This window comes from Rana temporaria, chromosome 2, assembly GCF_905171775.1.
Source record: "Rana temporaria chromosome 2, aRanTem1.1, whole genome shotgun sequence".
In the NCBI taxonomy this organism is placed as follows: Eukaryota; Metazoa; Chordata; class Amphibia; order Anura; family Ranidae; genus Rana; species Rana temporaria.
The window spans coordinates 537,196,732-537,223,404 of NC_053490.1; the positions used below are offsets into that span (position 1 = coordinate 537,196,732).

Here is a 26,673-nt window from a genome sequence, read left to right on the forward strand (position 1 = left end):
ATTCTATTCAAATTGGTTTTATTTTCTATTCTATTTTCTAGACAAATTTTAATTAATTCTATTCGAAATTAGACTTTCGGAAGATGGTTATATTCTTTCTATCCTATTCTATTCAAATGTAGTCGATTCAAATTTTAAGAAATGGTTATATTCTATTACATTATTCTATTCTTCTATTTTCTATTCTAATCTATTTGAATGTATTCTATTCAAATTTTGGGAAATGTCTATATTCTTTCTATCCTATTGTTTTTTTTCTATCCTATTGTATTTAAATGTATTCTATTCAAATTTTGGGAAATGGTTATATTCTATTCTTATTTTGTTTTTTATTCTTTTATTTTCTATTCTATTCTAATCTATTTGACTTTATTCTATTCACATTTTGGGAAATGGTTATATTCTATGTAGTCTATTTTTTTTTAATTCTATTCTTTTATTTTCTATTCTGTTATTTTCTATCCAAATTTGAATTTATTCTATTCGAAATTCCAAATTTGGAAGATGGTTATATGCTTTCTATTCTATTGGTCTTTTTTCTATTCAATTATTTTATTATCTGTTCTAGTATTTCCTTTTCTTCCCTTTTCTATTCTTTGCAAAATCAATTGTATTCTATTTAAAATTTGAATTTCAGAATAATGGTTATATTCTGTTCTATTGTTTATTCTGTTCTATTATTTTTAGTTTTATTTCTAATTTATTCTATTCAAAATTAAAATTTCGGAAGATGGTTATATTCCTTTCTATTCTATTGTTTTTTTCTATTCTATTCTTTTATTTTCTATCCTATTCCAATCTATTTTTTTCTATTCACATTTATTCTATTCAAATTTTGGGAAATGGTTATATTCCTTTCTATTCTTTTTTTTAATTCTATCGTTTTATTTTCTATTCTATTATTTAATAATTTAATAATAATAATAATAATAATAAAGAAAAATGAGCAAAAAATAAATGTATAATAATAATAAAAAAAAAAAGGAGTAAAAAAAAAAAAAATATGTTAATAAAAAAAGAATATTCCTTTCTATTCTTTTTTTTATTAATATCGTTCTATTTTCTATTCTATTTAATAATAATAAAAAAAATTAGCAAAAAAAAAAAGTATAATAATAATAATAAATAAAAAAAAGGAGTAAAAAAATTATTAATAAGAAAAATTTGCAAAAAAATAAATACAATAAATGCATAATAAAAAAAAAATATGTTAATAATAATAATAATAATAATAATAATAATAAAAAAGAATATTCCTTTCTATTCTCTTTTTTAATTCTATCGTTTTATTTTCTATTCTATCATTTAATAATTTAATAATAATAAAGAAAAATGAGCAAAAAAAAAAGTATAATAAAAAAATAAAAAAAGAGTAAAAAAATAATTAATAAGAAAAATGAGCAAAAAAATAAATAAACGTATAATAATAATAATAAAAAAAAAGGAGTAAAAAAAAAATATGTTAATAATAATAATAATAATAATAATAATAATAATAATAAAAAAGAATATTGCTTTCTATCCTTTTTTTTAATTCTATCGTTTTATTTTCTATTCTATTATTTAATAATAATAAAGAAAAATGAGCAAAAAATAAAAAATAAAAAAATAAAAAAAGAGTAAAAAAATAATGAATAAGAAAAATGAGCAAAAAATATAAATAAATGTATAATAATAATAATAATAATAAAAAAGAAGGAGTAAAAAAAAAAATATGTTAATAATGATAATAATAAAAATAATAAAAAAGAATATTCCTTTCTATCCTTTTTTTTTAATTCTATCGTTTTATTTTCTATTCTATTATTTAATAATAATAAAGAAAAATGAGCAAAAAAAAATGTATAATAATAATAAAAAAAAAAAAAAAAAAAAAAAAAGAAGAAGAGTAAAAAAATAATTAATAAGAAAAATGAGCAAAAAAATAAAAATAAAATAAATGTATAATAATAATAATAATAAAAAAAAAAAAAAGGAGTAAAAAAAATAAAAATATATGTTAATAATAATAATAAAAAAAATTAGCAGAAAAAAAATGGTTTTATTGCTTCGTCTTTATATTGGGCGGTTTATTTTATCTTATTTTTGAGTTCTTCTTCGATTGAGATGATCCGGGGGAAATTTTTTTGGGGGGAATTTTTCTACCGTTCACCATTAATAAAAAAAAAAAAAAAAAAAAAAAAGGTTATCAAAAAAGTCAGAGGGTGCGCTTACTTTGTGCTGATCGAGTTCCCGCTGACGCTGCAGAGCCAGAGTCTCCTGTCTGTCCTCCTTCTTCAGGCGCCGGCCCTCCTCCTGCAGAGCGTGCGTGGTGCGCAGTTCCCGGATCAGCTCGACGCGCTTCTCCTTCCCCTCAAACATCTAGAAAGAAATAATGGAGTATTATTGGTGAGAGATGAAGAACGGGGGAAGGGAACTTTACTAATGTAGAGAACCACGAGACACGAGCAGAACCAAAACGCACTTCCTTCCATTCGTTATTTAAATCATTTTGTTAATAAAGTTTGTTTTGATTATTTGTTTTCAAAAATTTGATTACAATTTTCCGAAATTTGGTCCAATTGAATTCAATTTAACCAAATCTGGAAAATTCGGATCAGCATTCGAATGTATTCTATTCAAATTTCGGTAGTTCTTTATTGTATTTTATTCTATTGTTTTTTTCGACTCTATTCTTTTTTATTCTAATCTATTCAAATTTTATTCTATTCAATTGTGAAATATATTCTATTTGAAATTTGAATTTCAGAAGACTGTTATATTGTTTCTATTTAATTCTATTCTACTCTAATTTTATTTTCCATCGTTTTTTTTTTATTCTTTTCTATTTTTTCAAAATGTATTCTATTTGAATTTCGGAAGATGGTTATCTTATTCTATTCTATTATTTTATTTATTTTCTATTCTATTTATTTTCTATTCTTTTTTTCTATTCTATTCAAAAGACGGTTCTATCCTTTCCATCGTTTTTTTTTATTCTTTTCTATTTTTTTCAAAATGTATTCTATTTGAATTTCGGAAGATGGTTATATTATTTCTATCGTATTCTATTCTATTTTATTTTCTATTGTTTTTTTCTATTCTATTCCAAAGACGGTTCTATCCTTTTTATTTTTGTCTATTTTATTCTTTTATAGTCTATTATTTTATTATTCTTTTTTATTCAAATGTATTCCATTTGAATTTCGGAAGATGGTTATATTCTTTCCATTCTATTGTTTTTTCTATTCTGTTCTTTTCAATTCTATTCTAGTCTATTCTAATTCATTCTATTTGAAATTCGAATTTCGAAAGACGGTTATATTCTATTTTATTGTATTAATTTGGGAAGCTGGTTATTTTATATATTTACCCTATTCTATCTTTTTCCTATTCTTTTCTGTTCCATTTTATTTTCTATTCTATTCAAAAGACTGTTTCATTCTTTTTATTTTGCTCCATTTTTATTCTTTTATGGTCTATTATTTTTTATTCTATTTCATTCAAATTTATAATTTTTTATTCTATTTCATTCAAATTTATTCTATCTGAAATTCGAATATGGGAAGATGGTTAATTTCTATTTTATTCTATCGTATTTTTTTATTCTTTTCTGTTCTATTCCTTTATTTTCTATGCCATTTATTTTGTATTCTGTTCTATTTTTATATTCCTTTATATTTTATTCAAATTTATTCTATTTGAAATTCGAATTTGGGAAGATGGTTCTATTTTACTCTATTCTATCTTTTTTCTATTCTTTTCTGTTCCATTTTATTTTCTATTCTATTCAAAAGACTGTTCTATTCTTTTTATTTTGCTCCATTTTATTCTTTTATAGTCAATTATTTTTTATTCTATTTCATTCAAATTTATTCTATTTGAAATTCGGAAGATGGTTATATTCTTTCCATTCTATTCTATTGTTTTTTTCTATTCTAAATTTCGAAAGACGGTTATTTTCTTTCTATTTTATTCTATTCATTTTCTATTCTAATATTTTCTATTTTATTCTACTCTATTATTTTCTAATTCAAATTTGGAAAGATGGTTATTTTTGATTTTATTCTACTCTATTGTTTTTTTATAATTATTATTTTCTGTTCTATTATATTTTCTATTCCATTATTTTTTATTCCTTTATATTCTATTCAAATGTATTCAATTTTTTTCTATCTTTTATTCTATTTGAAATTCGAATTTGAAAAGATGGTTATTTTCTCTTTATTATATTCTATTGTTTTTTTTCTAATCTATTATTTTCTATTCTATTATTTTATTTTCTATTCTATTCCTTTATTTTCTATGATATTTTATTTTCTATTCTGTTCTATTTTTTCTATTCCTTTATATTCTATTCAAATGTATTCTATCTGAAATTCGAATTTGGGAAGATGGTTGATTTCTATTTTATTATATTCTATCGTATTTTTCTATTTATCGTATCCTTTTGTATTTTTCTATTCTTTTCTGTTCATTTATTTTCTATGCCATTTTATTTTGTATTTTGTTCTATTTTTTATATTCCTTTATATTTTATTCAAAATTTATTCTATTTGAAATTTGAATTTGGGAAGATGGTTATTTTCTCTTTATTCTATCTTTTTTTATTCTCTATTCTATTATTTTATTTTCTATTCTACTCCTTTATTTTCTATGCTATTTTATTTTCTATTCTGTTCTATTTTTTTATATTCCCTTATGTTCTATTCAAATGTATGCTATTTGAAATTTCGATTTTGGGAAGATGGTTATTTTCTGTTTTATTCTATAATTTTTTTTTCTATTCTTTTCTGTTCTATTTTTTTATCTTTTCTACGCATGAATCTGTGAGGCGTGTTAAAAAAAAAAAAAAAAAGTGTTTTTCCGCATTTCTCGCATGCGGGCAGGCGTAGGCGCACCTAATTCAAATGAGGATGAGGGGGGCGTGTTTTATGTTAATTATTGGTGACCCGACGTGATTGACGTTTTTCCCGAATGGCGCATGCGCCGTCCATGGAATTTCCCAGTGTGCATTGCTCCAAAGTACGCCGCAAGGACGTATTGGTTTCGACGTGAACATAAATTACGTCCAGCCCCATTCACGGACGACTTACGCAAACGACATAACATTTTCAAATTTCGACGCGGGAACGACGGCCATACCTAACATTGCGTACGCCTCCTAATAGCAGGAGTAACCTTACGCCGAAAAAGCCTAACGTAAACTACGTAAAAAAATAGCGCCGGGCGTACCTAAATTTGTGAATCGGCGTATCTAGGTCATTTGCATATTCTACGCCGAAAACGCCACCTAGCGGCCAGCGTAAATATTCAACTAAGATACGATGGCGTAAGAGACTTACGCCGGTCGTATCTTAGCCTAATTTAAGCGTATCTGGTTTCCAGAATACGCTTAAACTTACGACGGTGTAGATTCAGAGTTACGACGGCGTATCTACTGATACGCCGTCGTAACTCTCTCTGAATCTAGCCCTAAATGGATAGAATCTGCGCCAAAGAAATGGTGAGAAAACTGCGTCGGCCAAAAGGAGGCTCAGTGAGGCAGGACGCCATACCATGTTCTGTACGGCCCGCCCCCGGATCAATTTCTGCAGGAAGATGACAGCCAGCTCCTTTTCCTCCTCACCCTGGAAAGAGAAGAAGAACACAATGAAAAGGGGAATAAGGAATGTGTGGGTGAAGGGCCGGCATTAGAAGAGGCTCACCTCCGGGGGCTCCGGGACTCTGGGGGTGACGGGCCGGGGAGCCGGCTTCTCGATCTTCTGTAAGAAGCGGAGAGGCTTCTCAGGCTCCGGAGAGCGATTCTTCTTTTTCAGCAAAGCCTGGGGGGAGACAAAAAGGTCATCACATGGAGGGGGACATCACATGGAGAGGGGTCATCACACGGAGGGGGGGACATCACATGGAGGGGGGGACATCACATGGAGGGGGGGACATCACATGGAGGGGGGGACATCACATGGAGGGGGGGACATCACATGGAGGGGGGGTCATCACATGGAGGGGGGGTCATCACATGGAGGGGGGGTCATCACATGGAGGGGGGACATCACATGGAGGGGACATCACATGGAGGGGGGGTCATCACATGGAGGGGGGACATCACATGGAGGGGGGGACATCACATGGAGGGGGGACATCACATGGAGGGGGGGACATCACATGGACGGGGGGTCATCACATGGAGGGGGGGTCATCACATGGAGGGGGGGTCATCACATGGAGGGGGGGACATCACATGGAGGGGGGGACATCACATGGAGGGGGGGTCATCACATGGAGGGGGGGACATCACATGGAGGGGGGGACATCACATGGTCATCACATGGAGGGGGGACATCACATGGAGGGGACATCATATGAGGGGACATCACATGGAGGGGGGGGACATCACATGGAGGGGGGGTCATCACATGGAGGGGGGGACATCACATGGAGGGGGGGACATCACATGGAGGGGGGACATCACATGGAGGGGACATCACATGGAGGGGGACATCACATGGATGGGACATCACATGGAGGGGGACATCACATGAAGGGGGGTCATCACATGGAGGGGGTCATCACATGGAGGGGGGTCATCACATGGAGGGGGGGGACATCACATGGAGAGGACATCACATGGGGACCCTGATTTAAGGGGGACTCCGGTGGGTAACCGTATGTAAAGGGGGCACTCTGATGGGGACCCTGCTGTAAAGGAGGAACTTTAATGGGGACCCTGATGTAGGAGAAAACTTTGATGGGGACACCTGATGTAAGAGGGCTTTCAGAGGGCAACCCTGATGTAAAGTGGGGACACTTGATGTAAGGGGGCACTCTAACGCGGACACCTGATTAAAAGGGGCACTCGGATGGGGGCCCAAATGTAGAAGGAGACTGTGATGGAAACCCTGATGTAAGGGGGACTTTGGTGATGAACCAAGGGGCACTCTGATGGGGACACCAGAAGTAAGGGGGCACTCTGATGGGGACAGTTGATGTAAGGGGGGCACTGATAGGGGGATCTAATGTAAAGGGATCCCATGACATTGCATTGGCCAGGTTACGGCAGTCAGCAGAAGACTTCTCCTCTATCGTCGGTTTGGGTTCACCTGGCGCTATACTGACATCAACACAGAGAACGTTCCTGATGGAATCTCGCTCCCTCACCTCGTGGACTTGCTTCAGCTCGCGGTCCAGCAGAGCTTGACGTTTCAGGAAGCCGTCCCTGGTGGTGGTCCTGTGTTTGGGGGAGCGGACACGGGGCTGGGTGACAAAATCTGGAAGGTTGGCCTCCAGGTCCAGCAATCCTGGGAGGAAGAACGAGACACAACCCACCAACAATCAGTATTATCACAAGTTCTAAAAAAGTACTAAATGTTATTTTTCATGTGAATTACCGTGTATGGGGAGGATCACCACCACCACCACCACCATGTATGGGGAGGATCACCACCCACCATGTATGGGGAGGATCACCACCACCACCACCACCACCACCACCACCATGTATGGGGAGAATCACCACCACCATGTATGGGGAGGATCACCACCATGTATGGGGAGAATCACCACCACCACCACCACCACCATGTATGGGGAGAATCACCACCACCACCACCACCATGTATGGGGAGAATCACCACCACCACCATGTATGGGGAAAATCACCACCACCACCACCACCATGTATGGGGAGAATCACCACCACCATGTATGGGGAGAATCACCACCACCACCATGTATGGGGAGAATCACCACCACCACCACCACCACCACCACCACCACCACCACCACCACCATGTATGGGGAGAATCACCACCACCACCATGTATGGGGAAAATCACCACCACCACCACCACCACCATGTATGGGGAGGATCACCACCACCACCACCATGTATGGGGAGGATCACCACCACCACCACCATGTATGGGGAGAATCACCACCACCATGTATGGGGAAAATCACCACCACCACCATGTATGGGGAGGATCACCACCACCATGTATGGGGAGGATCACCACCACCACCACTGTGTATGGGGAGGATCACCACCACCACCACCACTGTGTATGGGGAGGATCACCACCACCACCATGTATGGGGAGGATCACCACCATGTATGGGGAGAATCACCACCACCACCCACCATGTATGGGGAGAATCACCACCACCACCACCACCACCACCACCATGTATGGGGAGAATCACCACCACCACCACCACGTATGGGGAAAATCACCACCACCACCATGTATGGGGAGAATCACCACCACCACCATGTATGGGGAGAATCACCACCACCACCATGTATGGGGAGGATCACCACCACCACCACTGTGTATGGGGAGAATCACCACCACCACCACCACCACCACTGTGTATGGGGAGGATCACCACCACCACCGTGTATGGAGAGGATCACCACCACCACCACCACTGTGTATGGGGAGGATCACCACCACTGTGTATGGGGAGGATCACCACCACCATGTATGGGGAGGATCACCACCACCACCATGTATGGGGAGAATCACCACCACCATGTATGGGGAGAATCACCACCACCACCACCACCACCATGTATGAGGAGAATCACTATCACCACCACCATGTATGGGGAGAATCACCACCACCATGTATGGGGAGAATCACCACCACCACCACCATGTATGGGGAGAATCACCACCACCACCATGTATGGGGAGAATCACCACCACAACCATGTAAGGGGAGAATCACCACCACCACCACCATGTATGGGGAGGATCACCACCACCACCACCATGTATGGGGAGGATCACCACCACCACCACCATGTATGGGGAGGATCACCACCCCCAGGTCATTACTTTCCTATATAACGGCTCCCAGCTTTTTAAAAAGGGAACTGTCTTTTTAAGGATTTCTACATAAATATCTAATATTTCAACTCAGATCAATAAAAATAATCACATAAATGTTTGTTATATAAACCCCAAAATGTAACTATAAACACATTAAATAAAAATATACATATCTAAAATAAAGAATAAAAAAAAAATAGAAAATAAAAATAGACTATCATAAAAATAATAAAAATGTAAAAATATCAAAATATATAAAATAAAAATAAAACAAAATCTAAATGAAATAACATAAAAAGCATGTCACATCATTTTCACTCTTTCTCCTATATACGATGTACCAGCTTTTTAAAAGGAAACCCACCATTTTTTTTTAAAGATTTCTAGATAACTATTTACATTTTAAATCAGATCAATTTAAATAAACTATAAACAAAATGAAAGTTAAATACTTGAAAAAAAAAATAAAAAAAGAAAAGTAAAAAGTGGGCTGTATAAGGGATTTATTGGCAGAGAAAAAAGTTTTATTATCCGAAGTTAAAACAACAACAACAACAACAAGGGGAGAAGATTTAATAGACGGAAAGATGAAAAAATGACTGAAGATCCACTTTAAGGAGAAAGTTGATAACTATTGTCAGGGCTGAAGGGGTAGTAGGTAGGTGTGTAGGTAAGACTTCTCCATATGTAGAAATGTCTGAGTTCCCCCAATAGAAGTCGGGTTATCTCAGTAGATCACGTGGTGGGCCAGGTGGTCAATGCTCGGCCATCCCCGGTCTAATCTCTGTAGGGATCTATGGAGGATGACGGAGGATTTCTCACCTTGGTAGGAGTCCAGGAACGGGCTTTTCACTGAGTATTGAGCAGAGAGGCGATCCAGGGAGTACCCGGTGCGGGAGAGGGGTGCGTACGTCTGAGAGGCGTAGTTGGAGTAATCCTGGAGGACGTCGCGCTTCTCCAACTTTCCTTCAACGTTTTCCATCTTCTTTGTTAGTTTCCTGATGGCTGTGGAGAGTTACAGAGAAGTCACATAGGAGAGGCAAGAGAAACTGCTAGAGAACAACCCGAGCCAATCACACAACAAAAATAAATAAAAATATCTAAAATAAAAGTGTAAAATAACAAAAACTATAAAATAAAAACAGTTATTAAAAATAACATTATTATTAATAACTTTTTTATAGTCTATTTTTATTTTATAATTTTTGTTATATCACATTTTTATTTTAGATATTTGTATTTATTTGTAGTATTTTTACTTTTCGGTTATTTTTTTTCATAATTATTTAACTTATTTAACTTTAATTCTGTTTATAGTTTATTTTATTTTTTATTTTAGATATTGTTTAATTTTTGCTTTTTTTGTCATTTAATTAAAACAAAACATTTTAAAATGTAAAAAATAAATATAAGAATTTACATTTTAAAATGTTTTGTTTTATTATTTTTACTATTATTAATAATAATAATAATAATAATAAAACAAAACATTTTAAAATGTAAATTCTTATATTTATTTTTTTCATTTTAAATTTTTTTGTTTTGTTATTATTATTAACAACAACAACATTAATAATAAATAAAACAAAAACATTTAAAATTTAAAAAATAAATATAAGAATTTACATTTTAAAATGTTTTTTTTTTACTATTATTAATAACAACAACAACACACAAAAAAATTAAAATGTAAAAAATAAAAGAAACAGTTAAAATAAATTAAATAACAAAAAAAGCAAAAATAAAAAAAATATCTAAATATCTAAAATAAAGATGTAAAATAAAAAATAAAATAAAAAAATAAACTATAAACAGAATTAAAGTTAAATAATTAAGAAAAAAAATAACAGAAAAATAAAAATACTACAAATAAATACTTAAGAAAAAAAAAAAAAAAAGTAAAAAAAAAGTTACCCGCTGTTGTGTCAAAACAGCAAAGTGTACGCGCTTGCCGGTGTTGTGTCAACCCATGAAATTCCTCGACTGCGTCACATTCTTTCTACTAACCTTTACCGAAGGAAAGTGGGAGGGGGAAGATGGAGCGGTGCTTGGAGAGGAACGACAGGCTGCACACAGTGCACACCCCTCCATCTCCCCCTCCCACTTTCCTTCTGTACGGGTTAGTAGAAAGAACAGCCTAGGGGCGTGTTAGGGGTGGGGCTGGATACGTTGTTGCTGAAGTTTATACAAAATCGCTGCTCCGCCCACCCGCTCGGGTCTATAATTTTTTTTGGACCCGAAAAATTGCATCTGCGCATGCGCAATAATACAACGGTGAAGTCGCGCATGGGCGGTAAAGCCCCGCGAACAGCTGTTTCTGGCGTAGCTGCACCGGAAGTGACGCAGTCGAGACTTTTCATAAGTCCAGGGTTTTATTTAGAACACCGGGACAACGTCATGACATCACTTCCTGTCTAAGGCGGAAGTAAACATTTTTTTTTTTTTTTTTTTAAAGCATCAGATCAATTTTATTTGTTTTTTCCCCCCCGATCTGATGCTTTTAAAAGTAGAAGAGAGATTTGGGGGTCTTATTGAGCCCAGATCTCATCATAAAGAGGACCTGTCATCCCTTATTTCTATTACAAGGGATGCTTGCATTGCTTGTAAATAGGAATAAAAGTGACAAAAAAAAAAAATATGGGACAGTATAAATGACAAAAAATTATTAGAAAAAAGAAAGAAAGAAAAGAAAAATGGACAGTGTAAATAAAAAAAGAATTATTATAAAAAAAAAAAGATCAAGGGCCAGATCCACAGAGAGAGTACGCCGGCGTATCTACTGATATCTACTGATACTCCGGCGTATTTTCAAATTTCCGCGTCGTATCTTTAGTTTGAATCCTCAAACCAAGATACGACGGCTTCTGGCTTCGATCCGAGAGGCGTACAGCTTCGTACGGCTTCGGATCTAAGGTGCAATACTTTGGCGTCCACTGGGTGGAGTTCGCGTCGTTTTCCGCGTCGGGTATGCAAATTAGCTATTTCCGACGATCCACGAATGTACGCGCGGCCGTCGCATTCTCTTACGTCGTCTCTAGTCGGCTTTTTTGCGGTGTATAGTTAGACTTGCCATGTTAAGTACGGCCGTCGTCCCCGAGTCGAAATTTTTATTTATTTTTTGCGCAAGTCGTCCATGAATCGGGATGGACGTAAGTCACGTCTAAGTTAAAAAAAATGACGTCCTTGCGCCCCCTAATCGCCGATTTGAATTCCGCCGCCAGAGATAGACTACGCCGCCGTAACTTACGATGCAAATTCTTTCAAGATTTGAACTAAAGCCAGGTAAGGTACGGCGGCGTAGCGTATCTCTGTGGATCTGCCCACGAAGTGTTCTGTTTTGTTTCCTGGATAATTCCTCCTTTTTGGATATAAAAATAAAAAAGTAAGTAAAACACATAAGTAAACAATTTTATTTTTTAAAGCATCAGATCAATTTTATTTGTCTCCCCCCCCCCCCCCCCCCCGATCTGAGGCTTTTAAAAGTAGAGGAGAGATTTGGGGGTCTTATTGAGCCCAGATCTCATCATAAAGTGGACCTGTCATCGCTTATTTCTATTACAAGGGATTCTTGCATTGCTTGTAAATAGGAATAAAAGTGATAAAAAAAAAAAAAAAAAAAAATGGACAGTGTAAATGAAAAAAATAATATTATAAAAAAAAAAAAAAAGAAAAAGAAAAATATGGACAGTGTAAATATTATAATAAAGTATTATAAAAAAATTTTTTTACGTGCCCCCATCCCTTCTTGCTCGCGCACAGAAGTAAACGCATAGGTAAGTCGCGCGCGCATATGTAAACAGTGATCGCGCCGCACATGTGAGGTATCGCTGCAAACGTCAGAGCGAGAGCAATAATTCTAGCGCTAGACCTCCTTGGTAACTCCAAACTGATAACCTGCAAACATTTTTTAAATCAGCGCCGACGGAGAACATTAGGTATCGTAGTCTGTCGCCATTCCACAAGGGTGCGCAATTTTAAAGTGTGACATGTTAGGTATCTATTTACTCGACGTAACGTCATCTTTTATTTTTTACAATATTTTACAAAAAAAAATAAAAAATTGGTTACCGTATTTATCGGCGTATACCGTGCACTTTTTTGCCCTGAAAATCAGGGCAAAATCGTGGGTGCGCGGTATACGCCGATACCCGCTTTCCCGCGCCGAGTTTGAATACTGCGCCGACATATACCGTGCGCAGTACACTCGTGTATTGTCGGGCAGTCTCGGCTCCTCCCGCGCTGACGTCCTGGACGTACAGGACGTCAGCGCGAGAGTAGCCGAGCATTGCCGACAATACACGAGTGTACTGTGCTCTGTATATGTCGGCGCAGTATTCAAACTCGGCGCGGAAAACGAGCAGCGAGGACGTCGGACCCGACGAAGAGGACACCCGAAGCCGCAGACGGACACCGGACCCGACGAGGCCGCCGATGGACGCCGCGCAAGACACCAAAACTGTAAGTACAATAAAACTTTTTTCCACAGGAATTCGGGGCAACTTTAGGGGTGCGCGCTATACCGCGATAAATACGGTATATATTGTGTATTTTTGCAATAAAAAGTATTTTTCAGAAAAAAAAAATTGCATTTGAAAAACCGCTGTGCAAATACCGTATGGCATAAAAATGGCAACGATCGCCATTTTATTCTCTAGGGTCTCTGATTATATATATATATAATGTTTGCGGGTTCTAGCAAAACAAATAAAAAATACAGATTTTAACTTGTAAACAAAAGGTGCCATAAAAGGCGTGGCCTTCAAGTGGTATTAATTAGTGGAAGGATAGATGAGAAGACGGATTACATCGCCATCAGGCTGGGATTTCTTTTACCTTTGATGTGTTCTTTCTGGATCTGCTTAATTCTCTCTTCTTTCTCGGTTTGTAGTTTGCCCCACCTCCCATCCAGCCGCTTTGTGTCCTCCTCATGCCGACTCGCTTTACGTTGTTGGAGAAGCTTCTTCAGTGCCTCCAGACGAGCCTCCTGCAGCCTGAAATTCATCAAAAACACATGAAGATTTATTGATGGGGGTCGCTTTATCCACCAGATATAGCTAAATAGAAGGCGGAGTCAATGGTCACTCACTGGCTACTTATTTATTTTGAGGGTTTCCCCAGGAACTCAGCACAGGGATGGTGGGAACCCCTCATAATGGGCACAGCGGGTGTACAGACCCGGGAACTCAGCACAGGGATGGTGGGAACCCCTCATAATGGGCACAGCGGGTGTACAGACCCGGGAACTCAGCACAGGGATGGTGGGAACCCCTCATAATGGGCACAGCGGGTGTACAGACCCGGGAACTCAGCACAGGGATGGTGGGAACCCCTCATAATGGGCACAGCGGGTGTACAGACCCGGGAACTCAGCACAGGGATGGTGGGAAGTGGGAACCCCTCATAATGGGCACAGCAGGTGTACAGACCCAGGAACTCAGCACAGAGATGGTGGGAACCCCTCATAATGGGCACAGCAGGTGTACAGACCCAGGAACTCAGCACAGGGATGATGGGAACCCCTCATAATGGGCACAGCGGGTGTACAGACCCAGGAACTCAGCACAGGGATGGTGGGACCCCTCATAATGGGCACAGCAGGTGTACAGACCCAGGAACTCAGCACAGGGATGATGGGAACCCCTCATAATGGGCACAGCGGGTGTACAGACCCAGGAACTCAGCACAGAGATGGTGGGAACCCCTCATAATGGGCACAGACCCGGGAACTCAGCACAGGGATGGTGGGAACCCCTCATAATGGGCACAGCGGGTGTACAGACCCGGGAACTCAGCACAGGGATGATGGGAACCTCTCATAATGGGCACAGCAGGTGTACAGACCCGGGAGCTCAGCACGGGATGGTGGGAACTCCTCATAATGGGCACAGCGGGTGTACAGACCCAGGAACTCAGCACAGAGATGGTGGGAACCCCTCATAATGGGCACAGACCCGGGAACTCAGCACAGGGATGGTGGGACCCCTCATAATGGGCACAGCAGGTGTACAGACCCAGGAACTCAGCACAGAGATGGTGGGAACCCCTCATAATGGGCACAGACCCGGGAACTCAGCACAGGGATGGTGGGACCCCTCATAATGGGCACAGCAGGTGTACAGACCCAGGAACTCAGCACAGGGATGATGGGAACCCCTCATAATGGGCACAGCGGGTGTACAGACCCAGGAACTCAGCACAGAGATGGTGGGAACCCCTCATAATGGGCACAGACCCGGGAACTCAGCACAGGGATGGTGGGAACCCCTCATAATGGGCACAGCGGGTGTACAGACCCGGGAACTCAGCACAGGGATGATGGGAACCTCTCATAATGGGCACAGCAGGTGTACAGACCCGGGAGCTCAGCACGGGATGGTGGGAACTCCTCATAATGGGCACAGCGGGTGTACAGACCCGGGAACTCCGCACAGGGATGGTGGGAACCCCTCATAATGGGCATAGGAGGTGTACAGACCCGGGAGCTCCATGGTGGGAACCCCACAGAGATCTCGCCATACGCTTCTAATAGGTAAAAGAGACTGATAGGTGGTTTAACATTCCAGTATCAGATTTTCAGTTTGATGATGAAATGCTTCTCTTAATAATATATTCATCCAGCCAATGTACAGAACCCAATCATCACTTACTTCTCCATCTCCTGCTCCCGGAAGGCCCACTCATTCCTCTCCTGCTCATCCATCATCTTCCTCCTCTTCTCCAGCTGGGTCACATCGCTCAGAGGTGGCAGTGTGGCCTCCCAGGCTCTCTTCTCTCTCGCCCGCTCTATCATCTCCACTTCTGCCAGCCTAGCTGGGAGACCACGGCCTGGAAACCCAAAATGAGCCAACATTGAGACCAGATAAGAGAGATAGAGACAGTTCTAGGGACCAGTGAGAGGACAGAGCAGAGGACAGGAGTGAGAGGACAGAGCAGAGGACGGGAGTGAGAGGGCAGAGCAGAGGACGGGAGTGAGAGGGCAGAGCAGAGGACGGGAGTGAGAGGGCAGAGCAGAGGACGGGAGTGAGAGGACACGGCAGAGGACGGGAGTGAGAGGACACAGCAGAGGACGGGAGTGAGAGGACACAGCAGAGGACGGGAGTGAGAGGACACAGCAGAGGACGGGAGTGAGAGGGCAGAGCAGAGGACGGGAGTGAGAGGGCCCAGCAGAGGACGGGAGTGAGAGGACGGGAGTGAGAGGACGGGAGTGAGAGGACACAGCAGAGGACGGGAGTGAAAGGACACAGCAGAGGACGGGAGTGAAAGGACACAGCAGAGGACGGGAGTGAAAGGACACAGCAGAGGACGGGAGTGAAAGGACACAGCAGAGGACGGAAGTGAGAGGACACAGCAGAGGACGGGAGTGAGAGGACACAGCAGAGGACGGGAGTGAGAGGACACAGCAGAGGACGGGAGTGAGAGGACACAGCAGAGGACGGGAGTGAGAGGACACAGCAGAGGACGGGAGTGAGAGGACACAGCAGAGGACGGGAGTGAGAGGACACAGCAGAGGACGGGAGTGAGAGGACACAGCAGAGGACGGGAGTGAGAGGACACAGCAGAGGACGGGAGTGAGAGGACACAGCAGAGGACGGGAGTGAGAGGACACAGCAGAGGACGGGAGTGAGAGGACACAGCAGAGGACGGGAGTGAGAGGACACAGCAGAGGACGGGAGTGAGAGGACCGAGCAGAGGACGGGAGTGAGAGGACCGAGCAGAGGACGGGAGTGAGAGGACCGAGCAGAGGACGGGAGTGAGAGGACACAGCAGAGGACGGGAGTGAGAGGACACAGCAGAGGACGGGAGTGAGAGGACACAGCAGAGGACGGGAGTGAGAGGACACAGCAGAGGACCGAGCAGAGGACGGGAGTGAGAGGACACGGCAGAGGACGGGAGTGAGAGGACACAGCAGAGGACGGGAGTGAGAGGACACAGCAGAGGACGGGAGTGAGAGGGCACAGAGGACGGGAGTGAGAGGGCACAGCAGAGGACGGGAGTGAGAGGGCACAGCAGAGGACGGGAGTGAGAGGACAGAGCAGAGGACGGAGCAGAATTGTGTAGATTAGAGGATTCCCCCAGACTCACCCCAGGTAAGATTGGCCAGCATCAGTATCTCTGGAACAGACCCAGCCTGCACTACAAACTCTGGACTGTAGGGGTCAGTCTGTGTTTCGCTATCACGGTAATCCGTCTGAATTGCCACTGTGCGCACCAAGGGGGTGGGGGCCCTCTCCGGGCGCGGGCTGCGATCCCTCCTGTTCATAGAAGAATTTTAAAGAAATCAGCCCAATATACATATGATCAGCACATAGTTATCAGAACCCCACACTGTATAGAATAGAATAGTATAGAATAGTATTGCAGCAAAGAAAATAAGTCATGTGCAGCAGCCCCCCCCCCCCCCCCCCCCAATACTCACCTGAGCCCCATTTCTTTCCAGCCATGTTCAAGAGTGTGTTAGCTGTTTGGGACTCTCCTCCTGATTGGCTGAGACACAGCAGCAGCGTCATTGGCTCCCGTGGCTGTCAAAGACAGTTAGCCAATCAGACGAAGGGGGTGGGCCGAGTCGGGGGGTCCATTTCTGAATGGACACGTGAAGCTGTGATTCAGCTCGGGTGCCCCCATAGCAAGCTGCTGACTGTGGGGGAACTTGACAGGAGGGAGGGGCCAGGAACAGCAAAGAGGGACCCAAGATGAGGAGGATCCGGCTGCTCTGTGCAAAACCAACTGTATATTTTTATTTTTTTAAACAAGACTTTACAATCACTTTAGGTTCTACATGGTAGAGGTGAGCCCTCTAGAGGTAATACAGTGACAGTGCCTGGAGCTGCATCTTCATCCTCTATTCCATTAGTTGGAGTGTACTCACCGGGACCCAGCGAGGAGAACATTGCTTGGGGCTTGCTGGGAGAACGGGATCAAAGGCCTGAAAATACAAAACCATGTCAGAAAAATACAGAGGAAGACATTCACCTAAAACTGAACCAAGTGACCCCTACAGGTATTGGTCTACATTCACCCTGTATACAGATGCACTGTCTGCTATAGTATGTCCCCAGTCTCTAATATTGTCCTCTAGTATGTCCCCAGTCTCTAATATTGTCTTCTAGTATGTCCCCAGTCTCTAACAATGTCCTCTAGTATGTCCCCAGTCTCCAACAATGTCCTCTAGAATGTCCCCAACAATGTCCTCTAGTATGTCCCCAGTCTCTAACAATGTCCTCTAGTATGTCCCCAGTCTCCAACAATGTCCTCTAGTATGTCCCCAGTCTCCAACAATGTCCTCTAGTATGTCCCCAGTCTCTAATATTGTCCTCTAGTATGTCCCCAGTCTCTAATATTGTCTTCTAGTATGTCCCCAGTCTCTAACAATGTCCTCTAGTATGTCCCCAGTCTCCAACAATGTCCTCTAGTATGTCCCCAGTCTCCAACAATGTCCTCTAGTATGTCCCCAGTCTCTAACAATGTCCTCTAGTATGTCCCCAGTCTCCAACAATGTCCTCTAGTATGTCCCCAGTCTCTAATATTGTCCTCTAGTATGTCCCCAGTCTCTAATATTGTCTTCTAGTATGTCCCCAGTCTCTAACAATGTCCTCTAGTATGTCCCCAGTCTCCAACAATGTCCTCTAGTATGTCCCCAGTCTCCAACAATGTCCTCTAGTATGTCCCCAGTCTCCAACAATGTCCTCTAGTATGTCCCCAGTCTCCAACAATGTCCTCTAGTATGTCCCCAGTCTCTAACAATGTCCTCTAGTATGTCCCCAGTCTCCAACAATGTCCTCTAGTATGTCCCCAGTCTCTAATATTGTCCTCTAGTATGTCCCCAGTCTCTAATATTGTCTTCTAGTATGTCCCCAGTCTCTAACAATGTCCTCTAGTATGTCCCCAGTCTCCAACAATGTCCTCTAGTATGTCCCCAGTCTCTAACAATGTCCTCTAGTATGTCCCCAGTCTCCAACAATGTCCTCTAGTATGTCCCCAGTCTCCAACAATGTCCTCTAGTATGTCCCCAGTCTCCAACAATGTCCTCTAGTATGTCCCCAGTCTCCAACATTGTCCTCTAGTATGTCCCCAGTCTCCAACAATGTCCTCTAGTATGTCCCCAGTCTCTAATATTGTCCTCTAGTATGTCCCCAGTCTCTAATATTGTCCTCTAGTATGTCCCCAGTCTCTAATATTGTCCTCTAGTATGTCCCCAGTCTCTAATATTGTCCTCTAGTATGTCCCAGTCTCCAACAATGTCCTCTAGTATGTCCCCAGTCTCTAACAATGTCCTCTAGTATGTCCCCAGTCTCCAACAATGTCCTCTAGTATGTCCCCAGTCTCTAACAATGTCCTCTAGTATGTCCCCAGTCTCCAACAATGTCCTCTAGTATGTCCCCAGTCTCCAACAATGTCCTCTAGTATGTCCCCAGTCTCTAACAATGTCCTCTAGTATGTCCCTAGTCTCCAACAATGTCTTCTAGTATGTCCCCAGTCTCTAACAATGTCTTCTAGTATGTCCCCAGTCTCCAACAATGTCCTCTAGTATGTCCCCAGTCTCCAACAATGTCCTCTAGTATGTCCCCAGTCTCCAACATTGTCCTCTAGTATGTCCCCAGTCTCCAACAATGTCCTCTAGTATGTCCCCAGTCTCTAATATTGTCCTCTAGTATGTCCCCAGTCTCTAATATTGTCCTCTAGTATGTCCCCAGTCTCTAATATTGTCCTCTAGTATGTCCCCAGTCTCTAATATTGTCCTCTAGTATGTCCCAGTCTCCAACAATGTCCTCTAGTATGTCCCCAGTCTCTAACAATGTCCTCTAGTATGTCCCCAGTCTCCAACAATGTCCTCTAGTATGTCCCCAGTCTCCAACAATGTCCTCTAGTATGTCCCCAGTCTCCAACAATGTCCTCTAGTATGTCCCTAGTCTCCAACAATGTCCTCTAGTATGTCCCCAGTCTCCAACAATGTCCTCTAGTATGTCCCTAGTCTCCAACAATGTCCTCTAGTATGTCCCCAGTCTCCAACAATGTCCTCTAGTATGTCCCTAGTCTCTAACAATGTCCTCTAGTATGTCCCCAGTCTCCAACAATGTCCTCTAGTATGTCCCCAGTCTCCAACAATGTCCTCTAGTATGTCCCCAGTCTCCAACAATGTCCTCTAGTATGTCCCCAGTCTCTAATATTGTCTTCTAGTATGTCCCCAGTCTCTAATATTGTCTTCTAGTATGTCCCCAGTCTCCAACAATGTCCTCTAGTATGTCCCTAGTCTCCAACAATGTCCTCTAGTATGTCCCCAGTCTCCAACAATGTCCTCTAGTATGTCCCCAGTCTCCAACAATGTCCTCTAGTATGTCCCCAGTCTCCAACAATGTCCTCTAGTATGTCCCCAGTCTCCAACATTGTCCTCTAGTATGTCCCCAGTCTCCAACAATGTCCTCTAGTATGTCCCCAGTCTCCAACAATGTCCACTAGTATGTCCCTAGTCTCTAACAATGTCCTCTAGTATGTCCCCAGTCTCTAACAATGTCCTCTAGTATGTCCCCAGTCTCTAACAATGTCCTCTAGTATGTCCCCAGTCTCCAACAATGTCCTCTAGTATGTCCCCAGTCTCCAACAATGTCCTCTAGTATGTCCCTAGTCTCCAACAATGTCCTCTAGTATGTCCCCAGTCTCCAACAATGCCCTCTAGTATGTCCCCAGTCTCCAACAATGTCCTCTAGTATGTCCCTAGTCTCTAACAATGTCCTCTAGTATGTCCCCAGTCTCCAACAATGTCCTCTAGTATGTCCCTAGTCTCCAACAATGTCCTCTAGTATGTCCCCAGTCTCTAACAATGTCCTCTAGTATGTCCCCAGTCTCCAACAATGTCCTCTAGTATGTCCCCAGTCTCCAACAATGTCCTCTAGTATGTCCCTAGTCTCCAACAATGTCCTCTAGTATGTCCCCAGTCTCCAACAATGTCCTCTAGTATGTCCCTAGTCTCCAACAATGTCCTCTAGTATGTCCCCAGTCTCCAACAATGTCCTCTAGTATGTCCCTAGTCTCTAACAATGTCCTCTAGTATGTCCCCAGTCTCTAACAATGTCCTCTAGTATGTCCCCAGTCTCTAACAATGTCCTCTAGTATGTCCCTCCAACCTCCTGCGTCATGTCCCAGGTCCCCAACAACCTCCTGCATCATGTCCCAGGTCCCCAACAATCTCCTGCATCATGTCCCAGGTCCCCAACAATCTCCTGCATCATGTCCCAGGTCCCCCAACAACCTCCTGCATCATGTCCCAGGTCCCCAACAACCTCCTGCATCATGTCCCAGGTCCCCAACAACCTCCTGCATCATGTCCCAGGTCCCCCAACAACCTCCTGCATTATGTCCCAGGTCCCCAACAACCTCCTGCATCATGTCCCAGGTCCCCCAACAACCTCCTGCATCATGTCCCAGGTCCCCAACAACCTCCTGCATCATGTCCCAGGTCCCCCAACAACCTCCTGCATCATGTCCCAGGTCCCCAACAACCTCCTGCATCATGTCCCCAGTCTCTGACAGTCTCATGCAGCGTGTCCCCAGGGACAGTTGTGCAGGGAAAAGGGGCAGATGTCACAACACAGCAATCTATACTCTAGATAACACAGGTGACTACACTCTGCAAATAATCTCACCTCTCAAAATATTTGTATCGGTTGCTTCCAGATACGTCTTGGTTCTCCACATGTTGCCAGGGAGTTGTGAACGTAGGCTGAGATCTGAAATACAGGATGGCAGTGTCATTGTCATGGTGACGACATCTTAACCCATACGGATGAGTATTAGAAGTGTATACCGCAGAAACCTCAGAGATTTATTGGCACAGCTGCCAGCTTTATGGACCGTCTGTATTATTGGGGGGGCACGGTGGGGTTTATCTCAGGTCTGAGGTGTGTAAGGGGTTTAGAGCTGCCTCGCTGCCCTCTGCTGGTCACTCAGGTGTATCACTTACCCTGCCAGCTGCCTGAGAGCCAGCATCCTTTGCTCTCCTCTTCCTCGCCACTGGCGGTCGATAAACGATGGGACGGGGTCTCTAAGTTGCAGGCGCAGGGTGTGGCGGGGGTGGTGGACCAGTTCGCTGAACATTGTGGGGTATTCTGGGACTCTTTGCTGGGAAGAAAAAGAAAAACAGTGAGTGAGAATTTGTGAGCAAACATTTAAAGGAGACCTCCACATATAAATGGTATCATCGCAGTCTGTAAATTCACGTATCACATAGTATAAAGCTGGGATACGAATGTGATCTCCGACCCTTCTATAGGTGCCAGTACATAGCACTACCTGGTGTTGGGTCAGCCTGGACTGCCATGTGCAAAGATGGCGCCCTAGTGACCAATGGCTCAGGTATGACCTCTCATACCCGAGCCTTACATACCTGAGCCCCAATCCTGACCTTCAACTCACCTGGGGACCCCCAAACATCTGAACCACAACAAAGTGATCCCTCCTGAACCCGATTCTTCCCAACCATACCCCCCCATACCTGACCCCTCCCAAACCAACCCCACCTGTACCTGGGGACAGCAAGCAACTCATCACCCAAGTTTGGAGGGGATGTTGAATTAACTATTTGATGATATAACAACCCATGTTCTGTACCTGTGTGACAATATACACTCATGCTTGTTTTTTTTAAATGTAGAATAAAATGTTGATTTTTTTTAATATCTTTTTTGGTACCTTCAAAGTCCTTCATTGTTTGTTAGGGTATTTGTTTGCACATATTTTTCTCAGGATGTGGTACCAGACACTAGGGCCCAGATTCACAAAGCACTTACGCCGACGTATAACAAGATACGCCGACGTAAGTACAAATGTGCGCCGTCGTATCTGTGCACCAGACCCACAAACAGAGATGCGCCTAAAACCAGGCTACACCCCGCCGACGCAACTTGCTTACGCGGGCGTAGGGTGGGCGCACATTTAGGCTGGGTGCATGGTGCCGCTCCCATTAATTAGCCATTCAAACATGCAAATGAGGAAAATAAGGAGATTCACGAACCTGTGTGCGCCCGACGCAGGCTACACGAGGTGTGCGTAAGTTGTACGTCCGGCGTAAAGTTATTCCCCATAAAGGAGGCGCAACCCAGCAGCAGACATGCAAAGGTCTGCACCAGGGAACACAAGCCGGCGTATTGTGCGTTGGACGTGTGTCTGGCTGGGCGTAGGTTACGTTCACGCCGTACGCAGTGTTCCGGCGTAGTTTAGGCAGTTGTTCCAACGTGGTTGTGAGCAGGCGCAGGGGAATGCGTCCAACGTCACGGCACATGCGCAGTTCGTGATACGTATCTGTCTAACGCTCGGCCCATCATTTGCATGGAGTCACGCCTCATTTGCATGGGTCACGCCCACATCCACCTACGCCGGCGTATGCCTTTGAATCCCACGCCACGCTGGCGCAGCGTTGGGAGCACTGGCTTTCTGAATGCATTGCTTGCCTCTCTGCGCTGCATTGGCGTAGCGTACATTGGTTACTCTACGGCGGCGTAATGTGCGCCTTGCTCTCTGTGAATCTGGGCCTAGATGTCTAATGTGTAGAGTGTCTCCATTTGGGATTCCTTCCTCCCATTGCTAATGTTGCTTTATATTAGGAGGTGGGGTTTGGGCAGGACAACCCCTAAAGTGGATAAATGGGCGGTCCCCTCTTTTTAGAGGTGGGACCCGGGTGAGACCAACCTATAAAGTGGGGCACAGTATTGGCACACCCATTCAGAAAGTGGGCAGACGAAATGAGGACCGTGGTTGGGGTTAACCTGGTGAACCCACAAAAATCTGCCCCCACCAATGTGACCACTGCCTGGGGACCCCTCCATACCTGGACCCTCCAAGCCTGCCCCCCTTGTACCTGGAGAACCCAACATCCTGACCTTCATCTCACCTAGGGACCCCCAAACATCTGAATACCAACAAAGTGACCCTGACCTCTACTGGAGATCCCTCGTATATGATGCCTCCTAACTCGACCCCCCATACCTGCTCCTTCCCAACCAGACCCTCCTATACCTAACCCCTCCCAACCCAACCGCCCAGTACCTGGGGGTCCCACCAACCTGACCTTCACCACACCTGGGGACCCCCAAACATCTAAACTCCAGCAAAGTGACCCTGACCTCGACTGGAGATCCCTCGTATCTGATCCCTCCCAACCTGAACTCCCATACCTGAGCCCCCTGTATCTGGGGACCCCAACATTCTGATCTTCAACTCACCTGGGGACTCCCAAACATCTGAACCCCAACAAAGTGACCCCTGACCTCGACTGGAGATCCCTCATATCTGATCCCTCCTAACCTAACCCCCCCAATACCTGATCCTTTCCAACCTGAAACCCCATACCTAATCCTTCTCAACCAGACCCCCTCATACCTGACCCCTCCCAACCCCCCTGTACCTGGGGACCCCGACATGCTGACCTCCACCTCACCTAGGGACCCCCAAACATCTGAACCCCAACAAAGTGACCCTGACCTTGACTGGAGATCCCTCGTATCTGATCCTTCCCAACCTGACCCCCATACCTGATCCTTCCCAACCAGACCCTCCTATACCTGACCCCTCCCATACCAACCCCCCAGTACCTGGGGGTCCCACCAACTTGACCTTCACCACACCTGGGGACCCCAAACATCTAAACCCCAGCAAAGTGACCCTGACCTCGACTGGAGATCCCTCCCAACCTGACCCCCCATACCTGATCCTTTCCAACCAGACCCCCCCCATACCTGACCCCTCCCAACCCAACCCCCCCTGTACCCGGGGACCCCAAAATTCTGGCCACCTCGTCTGGGCACTCCCAAACATACGAACCTCAACAAAGTGGGAAGAAATGAGGACAGTGAGTGAGGTTAACAGTATCATGGGATCCGGGATCATAATGTTGGTAGGTATGCAATAAATAATCATTGAATAGGTGACACATGTGGACAATATTTCTCAATATCATGATATCTGGATTCAGCAAAGTGGTGACCCCAGCAGATGAGCACCCAAGGTTGATGGAGATCCCGGGATTACTCACCACTCTGTCATAGGACATGTGCGCCCTGTATGTGGTCTGTACATGGTCCTTCTCACTGGATAACGTGTACAATGGATCTACAAAAGAATGAAGAGAAAATGAAGAATCAATACAAGTAAAATAACTGAACCAAACCATGACCAAGCCATGCATACAGTTCAGTAGGACATTTATGTCATTTAGGTGATGAATGCTACCCAACACCTCGGGTGATTCTTATGACCATCGACGTTCTAGATCAGTGATGGTGAACCTTGGCACCCCAGATGTTTTGGAACTACATTTCCCATGATGCTCAACTACACCGCAGAGTGCATGAGCATCATGGGAAATGTAGTTCCAAAATATCTGAGGTGCCAAGGTTCACAATCACTGCTCTAGATCAGGGGTCTCCAAACTTTCTAAACAAAGGGCCGGACTTAAAGGGGGCCGGACTGTGGCCATCGGGAGTACAAAACCCCTATCATTGGTGTCATTAGACCCCGTCATTGGTGTCATTGGACCCCGTCATTGGTGTCATTGGACCCCATCATTGGTGTCATTGGGAGAAATCTGCCCCATCACTGGGAGGAATTCTACCCCATCATTGGTGTCATTGGGAGGAATTCTGCCCCATCATTGGGAGGAGTTCTGCCCCATCATTTGGAGGAGTTCTGCCCCATCATTGGGAGGAGTTCTGCCCCATCATTAGTGTCATTGGGAGGAATTCTACCATCCATTGGTGCCAATGAATAAAAAGGCACCCCAAGGGTCGGATAAAATCAGGCAAAGGGTCACATCTGGGAGGAGTTCTGCCCCATCATTGGGAGGATTTCTGCCCCATCATTGGGAGGAGTTCTGCCCCATCATTGGGAGGAGTTATGCCCCATCATTGGGAGGAGTTATGCCCCATCATTGGGAGGAGTTATGCCCCATCATTGGGAGGAGTTATGCCCCATCATTGGGAGGAGTTATGCCCCATCATTGGGAGGAGTTCTGCCCCATCATTGGGAGGAGTTCTGTCCCATCACTGGGAGGAGTTCTGTCCCATCACTGGGAGGAGTTCTGTCCCATCACTGGGAGGAGTTCTGTCCCATCACTGGGAGGAGTTCTGCCACATCACTGGGAGGAGTTCTACCACATCATTGGTGTCATTGGGAGGAATTCTGACCCATCATTGGTGTCATTGGGAGGAGTTCTGCCCCATCATTGGGAGGAGGTCTGCCCCATCATTGGTGTCATTGGGAGGAATTCTACCCCATCATTAGTGTCATTGGGAGGAATTCTGGCATTCATTGGTGCCAATGAATAAAAAGGCACCCCAAGGGTCGGATAAAAATCAAGCAAAGGGCCACATCTGGCTCCCGGGCCGCAGTTTGGAGACCACTGCTCTAGATGGTAAGATTTAGGCGGATCGTGGATATGTTAAATGCAGAAAAGAGTACGTATAAACAGAAGAAAAAAAGTAAGTCCCGCGCTCCCTCCAACATTTTGAGGGGAAAAGCCTGGTGAGGAGAGGACTCAGGGGGATTAGGAGGTGATCCTAAGGAGGATGAGCATAGGGGATGAGGGGGATAACCTGGATAGGGGGGGGGGGGAGTCTGAGGGATGGGGAGTAGAAGGGAGCTCAGGTAATGTGGAAGAGAGAGTGGAGAGAAGTCCATTGGCTAAGAAGGAAAGTCATGAGAGGAGAGGAGCCAGGGTGATGAGGAGTAGTCTGAAAAGGAGAGAAATCTGTGGGCTAGGAAAGGCAGCCTGGAGAGGAGAGGAGTCTAGGGAGTGAAAAAATAAGCCTGGAGGGGAGAGGGGTCCAGGGGGTGAGGAGGAAAGAAAAAAAAGAGGAGTCCAGGAGATAAA

General features: G+C 43.6%; 1 protein-coding gene across 1 annotated transcript in view; it reads right to left on the reverse strand.

Moving 5' to 3' along the window:
• CFAP91 (cilia and flagella associated protein 91) overlaps positions 1-26,673 on the reverse strand; it is a 37,324-nt gene that overhangs the window by 5,951 nt on the left and 4,700 nt on the right. Inside the window, exons 2-13 of the mRNA XM_040339210.1 lie at positions 24,838-24,914; positions 21,772-21,929; positions 21,455-21,538; positions 17,683-17,739; positions 16,899-17,068; positions 15,464-15,641; positions 13,650-13,807; positions 9,639-9,821; positions 7,138-7,277; positions 5,688-5,804; positions 5,538-5,609; positions 2,215-2,361 (exon numbers count right to left, since the gene is read on the reverse strand). Coding sequence (XP_040195144.1) covers positions 2,215-2,361; positions 5,538-5,609; positions 5,688-5,804; positions 7,138-7,277; positions 9,639-9,821; positions 13,650-13,807; positions 15,464-15,641; positions 16,899-17,068; positions 17,683-17,739; positions 21,455-21,538; positions 21,772-21,929; positions 24,838-24,914 — 1,541 coding nt within the window. The remainder of the gene's footprint in view (positions 1-2,214; positions 2,362-5,537; positions 5,610-5,687; positions 5,805-7,137; positions 7,278-9,638; positions 9,822-13,649; positions 13,808-15,463; positions 15,642-16,898; positions 17,069-17,682; positions 17,740-21,454; positions 21,539-21,771; positions 21,930-24,837; positions 24,915-26,673) is intronic.